At 47.6% G+C, this 15350-nt stretch overlaps 1 protein-coding gene across 1 annotated transcript in view; it reads right to left on the bottom strand.

The window, feature by feature from the left end:
- The window catches only part of myo10 (myosin X), a 262007-nt gene that overhangs the window by 68644 nt on the left and 178013 nt on the right, over positions 1-15350 (bottom strand). Inside the window, exons 18-19 of the mRNA XM_068001886.1 lie at positions 14833-14941; positions 10289-10369 (exon numbers count right to left, since the gene is read on the bottom strand). Of these exons, the coding sequence (XP_067857987.1) occupies positions 10289-10369; positions 14833-14941 (190 nt within the window). The remainder of the gene's footprint in view (positions 1-10288; positions 10370-14832; positions 14942-15350) is intronic.

Genomic DNA, 15350 nt, shown 5'->3' with positions numbered 1-15350 from the left:
ATGGTAGTACAAGAGCCACTGTATGCCTTTAATATAAAAGAAACAGGCTGTGTAAACCTTTGAACATCGGAGTTCCTCCAGAATGGATACGCTAACCATTTCATATGTCTCCATCTGACTTTGTTCCCTAAGAGAATCATGAAGGGGTGCCCTCAATTTGCTACGATTCAAAAGCTGAGCTTATTGGGAATCGGAAGTCAGGAAATGCACTCAAGTGGAATCAAATACCTAGAATGATACAGCACAGGAGGTAATTCAGCCCATCGTGCCTGTGCCGGCTCTTTGAAAGAGCACGTTGGCCAGGTGAGCTTGTTGGGCCTGGATAATGCACTCCTGCTCCACAAGCAGTGCAATAAAGGCACTCACCTCATGGATCCGGCCCTTCCCGCCTGCTTTCACCTGACGTGAATCGGAAGCAATGGGAAACCCAAACAGATAAGGTTAAATTCATTTTATTATTCCAATACACAAAATATTATTACCTCAAGTATCTCAGTGAGGTACATTGCCCTTCTAAGTATCCATGCACTGGCTTTAAGTGAGGACGGGACTTCCTGGTCTCTGGTCGCCACACGAAGACAAACCTGCCTGGGTTAAACCCAGAAGCAGGCGTGTTGGGGCTGGGATGCCGTCCCGCTCTGAAAACCAAATATTTTTACTTCCCATCTTCCCTCAACCCACCTGTTCTTGGAGGGTTAAAATTTACCCCTATGCCTCAATTTATATTCACATCGTTCACCTGACGAAGGGGGAAGCCTCCGAAAGCTTGTGAATTTAAAATAAAATTGCTGGACTATAACTTGGTGTTGTAAAATTGTTTACAATTGTCAATTTATAAAGCCAGAGAATCCATATGTTTCCAGCCTTATCACCTTGTCCTGCCACTTTCAAAGATTTGTATATGTAAACCCCCAGTCCCAATTAAATTTACACCATTTAGTTTATATTGCCTCTCCTCCTTCCTTCTTCCAAAATGCATCACTTCACACTTCTCTTCCTTAAATTCCATCTGCCCATTTCATCAGTCTGTCTATGTCCTCCTGAAGTCTGCTATTATTCTCCTCACTGTTTACTACATTTCCGAATTTCATGTCATCTGCAAATTTTGAAATTATGCACTTTATAACCAAGTCCAGGTTGTTAATATATATCAAAAATAGCAGTGCTCCTAATACCGACCCCTAGGGGATACCACTGTATACTTCCTTCCAGTCTAAAAAAACCAACCGGTCACTACTATTCTCTGCTTTCTGCCCTTTGACCAATTTCATATCCATTCTGCCACTGCCCCTTTAATCCCATGGGCTGCCAACAAGCCTATTATGTGATACTTTATCAAACACCTTTTGAAAGTCTATATAAACAATATCAACCCTTTCTGTTACTTTATCAAAGATCTCAATCGAGTTTGTCAGACGTGATTTTTGCCTTTAACAAATCCATCAAAATGTTCTGAAATTATTTTTGATTACATCTGAAAGGACTCCAATTGAAAGCAAAGAGCAAATTAAAGCTATTAACAATGAGAGAAAAATGTAAATGTCCTTACATATTGAATGATACAGTAATTCAGGAGTGAAAATCACAGCAATATTATACCAGCAGAAAGTGATTACCGTGGCAACTTTCACTGTTATAATCTTAAATATATGTTTTATTTCAATTGCCATTAAATAATGGAAACACTTGCTGACAATCCATGAACTCACTTGCAGAGAGTGCCTCCGTGCCTTTATAATCCACTCTATGTCAATTCACTAGTGCGAGACCTTTTCACAGGTTAGAGACCAATCTTCTGTGAGAAAGTAGAAGACTGTACAACTCCAGCTGTGAGGTCTCAGTTTTTATACATTTTAGAAAACATCATTAACTCTTCATCTAGCTAACAGTTTAAAAGCAATCGCACGTCCATTACAACCAAGGCTTTCACTCGTGTTATCTTTGTCCACATGGCTCTATGCACTGCACAATAATTCCTCTGAAAGCTGTTGATGAAGCACCCAATAAAGGACTCATTCATCAATCAGCATAAATTAGCCACTATGACAGTGTGACTGTTTGCTGGTGTCACATAACAGTTAAAGAATGTTAATACCAGACCTTAACCTTGAAGAAAAAGAATAAAAAGGTTCAGCTTATATAATTTGCTAGGCTTTATCAGACATTCGAGAGGAAATGATAGGTCAAGCAGGATTCTTGCTACGCTGAGTGGAAAACTAATTTAAAAACGTTCGATCGCAAGTCGTAATTTTCAGTTTCAACTCTATCTGCAAAGCATTTCCATCTATGGACTGTTCTTCCTGTGGGCAGCACCAAAGCAAAATAAGTTTTATTTATAATATTTTAAGTTTAGCCATATTCAAGTTATGTTGATCAACATTAAGCACCAACCATTTAAGTAATAGTCATATGATCTTTGCAGAACAACCAAATACTCTATAAAAATTCTTAGCCTCCTGTTAGTTCGTTCCTGTCATTATTTCACACCAACATATGTAGATATTATCCATGTTTGGATTTGCTAAAAGGATCATTTCAAGGCAGCTAACATACTTTATTCATCATCAGCTCATTTCAACCCCAATCAATTTTTCACTCTTCAATTATTGAAGAGTTATTTGCTAAATACTCCTGTGAAGCGTCTTGGGACATTTTCCTACATTAAAAAGGCGCTATATAAATGCAAGTTGTTGTTGTAATTATTATTCAGAATGACAAATCATTGCTCGGAAATATATAAAATGAATAAAGAACACATGGTCACCAATCCTAATTTTGGACAGTTGCTGTGATGACGATTTAAAAAAAAATCCTTCATCTGTCCTTCATAAAACAAGATGTGACTAGACTCCTGCTTATAAAAACAGAAAATGCTGGAAATACTCAGCAAGTCAGGCAGCATCTGTGGAGAAAGAAACAGTTAACGTTTCAGGTCGATGACCCTTCGTCAGAACGTTCTGATGAAAGGTCATTGACCTGAAACGTTAACTCGGTTTCTCTCTCCGCAGATACTGCCTGACTTGCTGAGTATTTCCAGCATTTTCCGTTTTTATCTCAGATTTCCAGCATCCATAGTATTTTGCTTTTGATGCAAGATTCCTGCAGTTTAGCCATTGCATTTGCAGAACGGAACTTGACATGTTCATGTTTTTGCTCACAGTTCTCAATAGTGGTTGAATTCATTGGACAGCTGTAGGTGCAGGCTGGTATGGGGGACAGGAGCACATTCCATATGAATTCAAAAACATTTTGTTTTACTTCTTTGATAGTTGAGCCATCAAGATCAGGAAGGTTCCAGGTTGGATCCCCTATCTGCGCTGAATTACCTGATTTCAGACTGGTGGCAAAGATAAGGTGGAGGAAAATGTATTCCAGGTTGTCAATATCAAGCCATTTTTAAAAAAATGGAGTGGGACAAAGTAATTGGCCCCGATACTAGTGGGGAGGTAGGTGGTGGGGAGGGGAGATTGGGCACGTGGCAAACCCGCATGAAACAAACTTACCATTTCCGACGTGATCGAACGTTGATTAATAGTGGTTAACGTCCTCTCCGGGTTTCGCACTTGGCAGCTAGCCTGATTGACAAGCTGGCTGCCATCAGGAGCTGCAACGCAAGGGTCGGGGGGTGGGGGGGGGTTAGGAAGGAAAAGAGCCAGACGTCATACAGCACTGGAAATGGAGGAACCGGGGTGGGGGAAAGAGGGGAACACGGTGGGGGGGGTGAAGAGGGGAACACGGGGGGGGGGGTGAAGAGGGGAACACGGGGGGGGGGGGGGGTGAAGAGGGGAACACGGGGGGGGGGGGGTGAAGAGGGGAACACGGGGGGGGGGGGTGAAGAGGGGAACACGGGGGGGGGTGAAGAGGGGAACACGGGGGGGGTGAAGAGGGGAACACGGGGGGGGTGAAGAGGGGAACACGGGGGGGGGGGGGTGAAGAGGGGAACACGGGGGGGGGGTGAAGAGGGGAACACGGGGGGGGGGTGAAGAGGGGAACACGGGGGGGGGTGAAGAGGGGAACACGGGGGGGGGTGAAGAGGGGAACACGGGGGGGGGTGAAGAGGGGAACACGGGGGGGGGGGTGAAGAGGGGAACACGGGGGGGGGTGAAGAGGGGAACACGGGGGGGGGGTGAAGAGGGGAACACGGGGGGGCTGAAGAGGGGAACACGGGGGGGCTGAAGAGGGGAACACGGGGGGGCTGAAGAGGGGAACACGGGGGGGCTGAAGAGGGGAACACGGGGGGGCTGAAGAGGGGAACACGGGGGGGCTGAAGAGGGGAACACGGGGGGGCTGAAGAGGGGAACACGGGGGGGGTGAAGAGGGGAACACGGGGGGGGGTGAAGAGGGGAACACGGGGGGGGGTGAAGAGGGGAACACGGGGGGGGTGAAGAGGGGAACACGGGGGGGGTGAAGAGGGGAACACGGGGGGGGTGAAGAGGGGAACACGGGGGGGGTGAAGAGGGGAACACGGGGGGGGGTGAAGAGGGGAACACGGGGGGGGTGAAGAGGGGAACACGGGGGGGGTGAAGAGGGGAACACGGGGGGGGGTGAAGAGGGGAACACGGGGGGGGGTGAAGAGGGGAACACGGGGGGGGGGTGAAGAGGGGAACACGGGGGGGGGGTGAAGAGGGGAACACGGGGGGGGTGAAGAGGGGAACACGGGGGGGGTGAAGAGGGGAACACGGGGGGGGTGAAGAGGGGAACACGGGGGGGGTGAAGAGGGGAACACGGGGGGGGTGAAGAGGGGAACACGGGGGGGGGTGAAGAGGGGAACACGGGGGGGGGTGAAGAGGGGAACACGGGGGGGGTGAAGAGGGGAACACGGGGGGGGTGAAGAGGGGAACACGGGGGGGGTGAAGAGGGGAACACGGGGGGGGTGTGAAGAGGGGAACACGGGGGGGGTGTGAAGAGGGGAACACGGGGGGGGGGTGAAGAGGGGAACACGGGGGGGGGGTGAAGAGGGGAACACGGGGGGGGGTGAAGAGGGGAACACGGGGGGGGTGAAGAGGGGAACACGGGGGGGGGGTGAAGAGGGGAACACGGGGGGGGGTGAAGAGGGGAACACGGGGGGGGGTGAAGAGGGGAACACGGGGGGGGGGTGAAGAGGGGAACACGGGGGGGGGGTGAAGAGGGGAACACGGGGGGGGGGTGAAGAGGGGAACACGGGGGGGGGTGAAGAGGGGAACACGGGGGGGGGTGAAGAGGGGAACACGGGGGGGGGGGTGAAGAGGGGAACACGGGGGGGGGGGTGAAGAGGGGAACACGGGGGGGGGGTGAAGAGGGGAACACGGGGGGGGGGTGAAGAGGGGAACACGGGGGGGGGTGAAGAGGGGAAGACGGGGGGGGGTGAAGAGGGGAAGACGGGGGTGTGAAGAGGGGAAGACGGGGGTGTGAAGAGGGGAAGACGGGGGTGTGAAGAGGGGAAGACGGGGGTGTGAAGAGGGGAAGACGGGGGTGTGAAGAGGGGAAGACGGGGGTGTGAAGAGGGGAAGACGGGGGTGTGAAGAGGGGAAGACGGGGGTGTGAAGAGGGGAAGACGGGGGTGTGAAGAGGGGAAGACGGGGGGGTGAAGAGGGGAAGACGGGGGTGTGAAGAGGGGAAGACGGGGGGGTGAAGAGGGGAAGACGGGGGGGTGAAGAGGGGAAGACGGGGGGGTGAAGAGGGGAAGACGGGGGGGTGAAGAGGGGAAGACGGGGGGGTGAAGAGGGGAAGACGGGGGGGTGAAGAGGGGAAGACGGGGGGGGTGAAGAGGGGAAGACGGGGGGGTGAAGAGGGGAAGACGGGGGGGTGAAGAGGGGAAGACGGGGGGGTGAAGAGGGGAAGACGGGGGGGTGAAGAGGGGAAGACGGGGGGGTGAAGAGGGGAAGACGGGGGGGTGAAGAGGGGAAGACGGGGGGGTGAAGAGGGGAAGACGGGGGGGTGAAGAGGGGAAGACGGGGGGGGTGAAGAGGGGAAGACGGGGGGGTGAAGAGGGGAAGACGGGGGGGTGAAGAGGGGAAGACGGGGGGGTGAAGAAGGGAAGACGGGGGGGTGAAGAGGGGAAGACGGGGGGGTGAAGAGGGGAAGACGGGGGGTGAAGAGGGGAAGACGGGGGGGTGAAGAGGGGAAGACGGGGGGGTGAAGAGGGGAAGACGGGGGGGTGAAGAGGGGAACACGGGGTGGGTGAAGAGGGGAACACGGGGGGGGGTGAAGAGGGGAACACGGGGGGGTGAAGAGGGGAACACGGGGGGGTGAAGAGGGGAACACGGGGGGGTGAAGAGGGGAACACGGGGGGGGTGAAGAGGGGAACACGGGGGGGGGTGAAGAGGGGAACACGGGGGGGGTGAAGAGGGGAACACGGGGGGGGGGTGAAGAGGGGAACACGGGGGGGGGGTGAAGAGGGGAACACGGGGGGGTGAAGAGGGGAAGACGGGGTGGTGAAGAGGGGAAGACGGGGGGGTGAAGAGGGGAAGACGGGGGGGTGAAGAGGGGAAGACGGGGGGGTGAAGAGGGGAAGACGGGGGGGTGAAGAGGGGAAGACGGGGGGGTGAAGAGGGGAAGACGGGGGGTGAGGAGGGTGCGTCGGGGGAAGATCGGGAGGTGAAGAGGGGGACATCGGGGGGCGATCGGGAGGTGAGGAGGGGGCGTCGGGGGAAGATCGGGAGGTGAGGAGGGGACGATCAGGAGGTGAAGAGGGGACGTCGGGGGACGATCAGGAGGTGAAGAGGGGACGTCGGGGGACGATCAGGAGGTGAAGAGGGGGACGTCGGGGGAAGATCGGGAGGTGAAGAGGGGGACGTCGGGGGAAGATCGGGAGGTGAAGAGGGGGACGTCGGGGGGAAGATCGGGAGGTGAAGAGGGGACGATCAGGAGGTGAAGAGGGGACGTCGGGGGACGATCAGGAGGTGAAGAGGGGGACGTCGGGGGAAGACCGGGAGGTGAAGAGGGGACGTCGGGGGAAGACCGGGAGGTGAGGAGGGGGCGTCGGGGGAAGACCGGGAGGTGAGGAGGGGGCGTCGGGGGAAGATCGGGAGGTGAGGAGGGGGCGTCAGGGGACGATCAGGAGGTGAAGAGGGGACGTCGGGGGAAGATCGGGAGGTGAAGAGGGGACGTCGGGGGAAGATCGGGAGGTGAGGAGGGGGACGTCGGGGGAAGATCGGGAGGTGAAGAGGGGACGATCAGGAGGTGAAGAGGGGACGTCGGGGGACGATCAGGAGGTGAAGAGGGGGACGATCGGGAGGTGAAGAGGGGGACGTCGGGGGAAGATCGGGAGGTGAAGAGGGGGACGTCGGGGGAAGATCGGGAGGTGAAGAGGGGGACGTCGGGGGAAGATCGGGAGGTGAGGAGGGGGACATCGGAACGGGAGACATCCGACATCAGAGCAGGTTTCAAAGGTAGGTGCATTTAGTGTTTTCACTTCATTGCATGGTTTTTTATTTAGTTTCTTTTTCCCTGATCCGGCCCCTCATGCCTGGTTTCACCAGTCGTGAATCAGAAGCAGTGGGCAAGCCGCCAGGTAAGTTAAAAATCTTTCTAACTACTTAATCTGTCACAGGTCAAGTTCCTTAAGTACCTCAATGAGGTACATTTGGCTTTTTAACTGTCATCCCGCTGACTTTAATTGCCGGCAGGACTTCTGTTTTGGGTCTCCCGCGCGCACACAGGTGGGTCCCTTGGAAATTCGGAAGTCGGCGGGTTGGAGCTGGCTTCCGAATGGGAGTTGCACGATTTTCAGAGACCCCCGCCCCCGCATCTGCCTCCTAAAATCACCCCCATTATCCCTGGAACCCTCACTGTCCTGTGTATGCAGAGATTTCTTTTCCACATTCTAAACTCTGTATCCAATGTGCAGCAAAGCAAACAGGAAAGTCTTGGAACAAATGGTCAAGTCATTCCACTTTCCTCAGCCTTCTGGGGCATATAATGGCAACTAAATTTGTAACTGTATACAGATTGTAGCATCGGATTTTGGCTACATCTTCTTTGGAACTGGTTTCATCACAAGCAGTATTAACACTTTTCAATCTGCTGGCAGATGTAATAACCATTTAATAGAAAGCTTGCTTTTGCTGGCAATATGGAGGTGCTCTGCAGGCGAAGCAACCTACCAATTGATTTTCATCTTTTGGTGGCAGTGCGATCACTAGCAAGGACACCACCAGCTGGAATTCTCAATCCGATTACAGTTTACACTCACTTCGCATTAGAGGGACAAGACTCTAACTCTATAAACAAAATCATATTTTAAAAAAGCTCACTGCCCTAAAGCTGGACAGTTTGATCACTGCATTCCATAGCCGGTCACCATAACGACCAGTGATGTAAAAGCCCACTATGTTGCTGCTTAAATATTAACATTTTACTCTTGTTGCTGTAATAAAAATGTTTAATAAAATGCAAGACAGATAGAAAGTGCCAACAGTGAATTTGGAAAATCTAGTTCTGCATTGTATTATTATAATGTTCAAATTTTTGTCTGGTTGTGTTAGGTTTCCTTCCCAAATTTCTGGACGGTGCTGACACCACTCTTCAAAACAGGAGAGATAAACTGGGACCCTAACTGCAAGGCAAGTATGTATGGACCTTTGTGACAACCATAATGGTCGAATAACCTGCTAATAGTCATGGTCATGAGTGAGGTACCAGAGGGTTGCTGGCCTATAATGGACCTATACCTCATTATTGGTTACTATCTGAGAGGAGAGAGGAAATGTGAGAATATTAGGGGGGGAAGTGGGCCTTTAGTTATGTAAGTTCAGTTTCTACCCTGCCTTTTGTGTTTTATTAGAGAACAATATACATTTTATTCAGTGAATTAAATAATTGTTGCTGGAAGCCCAACAAGATTCCTTTGTTACTGTCAACTAGTCTAAACAATAAGCGTCTGTGCTCGCAAAAAGGAATCTAATAAACGCACAAAACAAAGCTTCCAAACATTCAGATTTTAAATACTGCCCCTGTTTCACTATGAAATAATTACGAATTAGTACAGTTTTGAAAGCTACTTCAAAATCTAGAGTGCTTTAGACAGTTTCAAAAGCTTGCACAGACAATTTTTAAAGGATATTTGTTGGAAGCAACTCCAGCTGCCAATTCTTCCACTACTCTTCAGTTTGTATTAGTAAAAATGTTTCTAAATCACAAAGGTAGCTATATTTTGTTAAACACTGTACTGACACAAGCAAACTATACCATACTTCAACTCCTCATGCACCTCAGTTGATGTCCGTTCAGGCTGGGGAAAAACTGAAGGAACTGCAACCAGTTATAAAGTGGCACTGGGATCAGACAGTGCATGTTGAGCAGAGATCTAAAATATACTTTTTTTAAAAAAAAGTAAGACATTGGGGGAAACATCTGCAAATTCCTATTTGTGTTTGAGATAGAACCTTCAACAGTGTTTCCTCCATCAACTAGATTTTCATTACGCATTCATATCCAATTTAAAAAATACTGTTGGAACATTTACATATGTAAATTTCTGGGTCATCATAGCTGTACAAAAGTCAGGAGAGCAATTTTGAGGCAAAAGAGATGCACTGTATCTTGCTGTACAGAATTCTGATGGACAGCCATACCCAAAACATTAGCCTTTCTTTCTGTTTCATTTGCATGTTGATCCACTTTGCATCTCCAGCATGTCTGTATTTATTTCAGGTTTCTAACAATCGCCTAATATACTACTGGGCTGGCACAATATTAAACAAAAAGGCCTGCGCTGCAGGTTATTGCTGTTATTGATTTTTTTTTTTGTCAACGCAACCTTCTGAGGGCAAGAGTTCTTCCCACAAACCAGCTAACAAACATGCCAGGAGTACATGATATTTTCATGTGGTGTCAGACCGTACAAAGCTGAATTGTTTGGGGATGAATTGACAGAGACTGCACTATTCCACTGAAACCTTATTGTGATAAAGCTTATGACTGGAAGGGACTTGGAATATGTACAAACCTACAAAGTTATCACATCCAATCAACAAATAGAAGACAGGATGTGAAAGTTGGGCTCAGCTCCCCGTTATAATTTTGTAAGTGTTGTTAAAATGTGACTGGTCCACTGTAATGAAGTAATACCAAATAGGCAGTTATACCATGCAACTGCAAAGTGAAATTTCACAGGAAATATCAAAAATACCATTACTGGTTCTGAAGTATTGGTTAACATACATAGAATGGCTGTTTCTGGTTCACTTATTTGAGGGGGATGAATAATTGTGTTAAAATGTTTTACGCAAACCATTCGAAGTAGTAATAGATATGTGAACACTGGACTCACAACTACTGGCTGGGGTCAAGTTCAGTTTCAACTTACCTTCTGCATATTGGGTTTGATGCATCGGACAAAGAATGGATTTGATGTGCTTAATGTTGCCATTAATGAATGGAGGGAGTTCTGAAAAGATTGGAAACAAAAACTAGTTATGGCTTTCAAAATAATTAATTCAGCTTACAGCTTTCACACAGTTAATCTCCATTAACAAAACTTTAAAATTTGCTATACATTCCTATCAAAAAGGGTTCTCTGACACACCCTTCTGGACTGTTCATTTGTATTAAATTTTCTTCAATTACCCCCTTCCTCCAAAACACTGAACTGCTGCAAACACCAAGGCCTCGATTTTAACTCCAGGGCGGGAACAAGGCAAGGCGTGCGGCCGGCCTGTCTGGGAGCAGTAGCAGGGACTCGGCCAATTTCAATGGCCGTGCCACATTAACATTTCACTTGCCGACTTCCTGACCAAAACAGGCGGGGAGTCAGCGGGAAGCAGCTGCCCGGCCATTAAAACTGGGCAGCAGGAGGCTGTCGCCGGGGACCCAGGGGAATGGTCCCCAGCATAAGATAAGTATTCTGGGAGAGGAATCCTGCTCCTCCTGGCCCACAAGGAAACAAAAAAAATGTAAACTTACCTCACTGCCGTTCCCGACAGGTTGCGTCCGCTCAGGCCTCAGGTTAAAATAGCAGATCGGGCTCCGATTATGTCATCAGAGCCTGATCTGCATATTTAAAGTGGACCCCGCCAGCTCAAGGCAGTTGTCCTTGCCGCCTGTAATTTAAAATTGCAGTTGGTCGGATCAGGGTGGGAAAGGAGTGGGTAAGACCCCGCTTCATTTTAACTGCCCCCCACCCCACCTGCCACATTTCTGTCAGGCTGGGTGGAAGTTAATACTGATCCCTACGACTGCTAAGTCAGTCATCTGTAGCGTTAGAATGCAACATATATGATAAGCACACAGTAACAACATGTACAAATCATCAGCAGTTCACAGTTGGAAAACCAAAGCCACATATAAACATTGTTCCGTTTGGATTTGCGCTCTGTAAAACAGACACGGCTCCCATCTGGAAGTCTCTTGTGCCTGAAATTCCATTTACACTTGTTCTGAATGTTCACATTTGCTGCAAATTAACAGCAGAAAATCAAAGGCTGTCCCAGTTAAAGAACAGCAGGGAGTTATTTACTCCCATTTCATTTCGGTCATAAACTCATGTTGTCCTAACACTTTTCTCTGGAGCTGTGAAGTGGGGGAGGGGGAGGGTGTAAGAGTCAATCTAAACCATTATAAACCCTCAATGTTAATTATCTGCAGATTTAAACTAAGACCAACGTCCTTCTGTAAAAGCCCCAATGGATTATATTCAGTGCAGTCACCATAACCCAAGCTGAATGTGATCTTGCTGTGGTGGAAAGGTTTAAAAGGAGGTGGAAATACATTTGTTTGGTTTCTAATACTATAAAATTAATCTGGAAAGCTGATGATAAAAAAACAGAACCTTTGTGACTGGCAGCCACCTCAATAGCTTTTGCTTTAACAGATGAAAGATTTATTTTTGATTTTGTAAAAAGCTTTTTTTCTCAGGACACCATTAACCAATAAAACGGTGTCACAAGGTCAATATTTGGAAGATGAAAGCCAGAACCGATTACGATTTTAAGTTTGCTAGATGAAAAACAAAATTAATTTAGGCTGTCACTGACTGAGAGACATGCAAATACAGGTTACATTTTTAACCCATTATAAACATTAAATGGAAGACCCCGGTGCATTTAAAATGCTCAGCTCTTTTCCTTCCCAGGTGGATGAAAGATATAAATACACTAACAATTGTACAATGTAAACAATTTATTAACCTCATACATAAACATATAATGAGACTGATCAATTAGTTATATAATAGAGCACATGTACTTTATCTGAGCATTTGTATGACAACTGAAGAAGCTCCCTGCAATAAATGTCTGTTATTGTTTTCTCAGCCTGCTGACGGAATCAAGCAGAAGACTGGAGGAAGCAAACTTCTGTCCTAGATGGTAGGACAGGACACAGGGGCACAGAGACTTTGTGGTTTTAAGTTGAATTAGATGACCTACTGAAGCAGGCTAATATATGCATGTACTTTATTCTTGGAGTATTGTCTGAGCAGACGTTATACTGGTGACACCAACAATTTCTCACCATTCTGCTACTTAGGACAAAATGGGAGCTTTTCTTTTTGTACTTCAAACAATGTGACAGTTACTCACTGAATAAAAAGTTTTCTTTGTCACTAATGTTACCTTCTTGTTGCATGTGAGGTTTCCAGATTTGTTTTTTTAAAATTTGTCAAAGGTAACACTGCATTTAAAAAAAAAATTTGAGGATATTCTAACCTGATCAACAGCTACAGGTCAGCCTCAATGCAAACTCCTACTGTACATTGTTCATTTTATGATTTCCTCCAGTTTACACATCCATTCTCTTTCCCAATATTAACCCCACCTTCCCTGAAGGGCCAGTTACTGTTTTTTTTAAAAAAAGAAGTTTGTCACCACACAAGCTGTGTCCCAGCTATGGAATAAGCTCGGTTGCAGGAAACTTTTTGCAGCCAGCTACTGGTGCCTAGTGTTCACAGGTGTTGTGCTTTCATGAAGATAAATGACGTGCCTGTTTTCACCCCTGTGGTGGGGGAACCAGCTGGAACTGAAGAAAATTCTTTTCACAGGTCATGTATACGGTGGAGTTGGCGAGGTGAAGCAGCCATCTACACAGCTGTGCTCATAACAAAGACTAAAACCTGAAGTGCTATGGCGTCATACCACCGAAACATAGAGACCCCAAATTTATTCAAGTGTTCCACCACACTCCTGCTGCAACTCCAGAAGTTCCAGGTCTGCCTTTCAAGACCCGTGACGACAAGGAGGGCAAAGACACCATAAAGCTGCAATTCCCACTCCCTTGGCCAAAGGGGCCTGGCGTATTACTAGAGGCTGGTACAGCGAGATAGATGAGGTGCACTGGCATCCAGATTGGAGCAAGTGGGCTACCTCCCACAGAGAGTCCATTCGAGGGGAATAGCCTGAAGCCCCAAAGAATCATGAACAGGATTTTTCATTTGACACTCGTTATGAATGCAGCTCCCTTATCTCTGGTTTAATATGCTTAGATGCTGCAATTAGCATTTCCCTTCTCCCATTCAGTTTGGCATGAGTTCAAAATATGCTTCCAGTGGAATTAAGTCTAATTGCACTGGTCTGAACTAATCAGGATATTTGTCACAGAGCTGCAAATTCAATCTGAAAAATCAAACCAGCTGGTTCCTCAGTGGGTAAATGCAGCACGAGACACAATACTGGTACAGAACTTAAAGCCCCAGTATAAACTGTGGTCAGATGGGGCAGCAATGGACACTACCATTGGCCTCAGTGTCCCAGGCTAGTGAGTGATAAAAAGCAGCCTGGGATCCCCTCCCAGCCCACAAACCAGAGTACATCTGGGGCACACTAGTCTGATCATTCATCACCAGATCTGGCACAATCACGTTAAGCTCTACTATGCTCCACTCTTTTCACAGCCAAATCTTCCTACTACTCCAGAATCATTCTGAAAAATTTATTCTCTTCTCGACAAACTGCTCCCTCAATCCTCTTTCCTCGGCTCCTCCACCCTAACCTGCAATATCAAGTATGAAGACCTCATGAATTTCTTTGTCTCTAATACTGAGACCATTTGTACAGCTGCCTCTGCTGCTACCCTCCCCTCAGCTACCCCCTGCAGTCCTCCACCCTACATTTGATCTCCCCATTGCCCTGGAGCTTCTGTCCAACCTTCTCGCTCCTTGTACCCCTCCAAGCTCATCTCTTTTATAAAACCCACATCCCACTCCTTCGACATCCTCCCCCACTCAATTACCCACCTGGCTTCCACACTTGCCAACATTGTTAATTACGCCCTTCACTCAGCACCTTCCCTCTCCTTTTTAAAATTGCCATCACACTCTCCTACAAAAGCCCAATTCATCCTCTTCAGCTACAGCTCCATCTCTAACTTCCTTTTCTTCTTTAAGGTCCTCAAATTTGCCATGGCGATTTCTCCCAAAGCTCTATTCAAATCTCTACAGTCCAGCTTCTGTAAAGAGCAAGCAACCAGGCTGACACCACTGAATCAGAGTAGATATCTGTGGCAGACCCGAATTCGTAACACTACCTTTATTTAAATGTGTGTATGTAGAGACAGACAGACAGACAGACAGACAGACACACACACACACTTATTTGACACAAAAAGATGCACCCTTCAGAGCTGTTTCGGATGAAGTGGAAGGGAAGATATTCCAATGATGGAGCACACAAGATGCAGGACACAAGACACAATTCAGGAGAATTGGCATTGTGGAGGCCTATGCTGGTAAAAAGTCTGCTTTGTGCTTAGCCCATCTCAGGGGTGCAATTTAAATGAGATGTTGATGGGCTGGCACTAATAATCTCCCATGATTCATAAGAATGGCTAAATAGCAGTTATAACTTTCTCTATCTGCTATCAAAAACAAGTCGTTAGAAAAAAAACTGAAATTCAACCACTGAAAGAGATGATACCAACCTTGAACTGAGAGCTTACAGTTGGCTTCCGATGTTTGGTTCCAGATTTGAGCGTCTCTTCATTGTTCTTGCTTGATGCAAGCTCAAATAAATCATAGATGAAATCCAGTCTGAAATCATGAATATAAATCAACATCAATGACGAGAAATACATATACTTCAATCAAATTGGATGGGGAGCTCACGCTACAATAACTCTGCTCTGAATGAAAAGTTGGCTGCAGCACAGTTTCTGATGGAGGAAAGTGTAATCCTGTATAACTCACACGACAAACTGAAGAAACATGTGGAAATTAATGTTATGTTGAAGAAGCTGTGAAAATCAGGGGCGGGGCGGGTGGGGGGGTGGGTTAAAATAAATCGGTCACCTTTCAATAAAAAAAGGAAACTGTTGGAGATAAAAACTTATAAACTAAACTAAATTTATTTCCAGATTTAGTCCCCATATAAATAGTCTATTGATGAAGCCTCGTAGCTTCTTTCCTCTATGTCAGTCAATCTGCATGTTTCGTTTGACAC

This window comes from Heptranchias perlo, chromosome 2 (assembly GCF_035084215.1).
Source record: "Heptranchias perlo isolate sHepPer1 chromosome 2, sHepPer1.hap1, whole genome shotgun sequence".
NCBI lineage: Eukaryota > Metazoa > Chordata > Chondrichthyes > Hexanchiformes > Hexanchidae > Heptranchias > Heptranchias perlo.
This window is presented reverse-complemented; position numbering and strand designations above follow the sequence as displayed.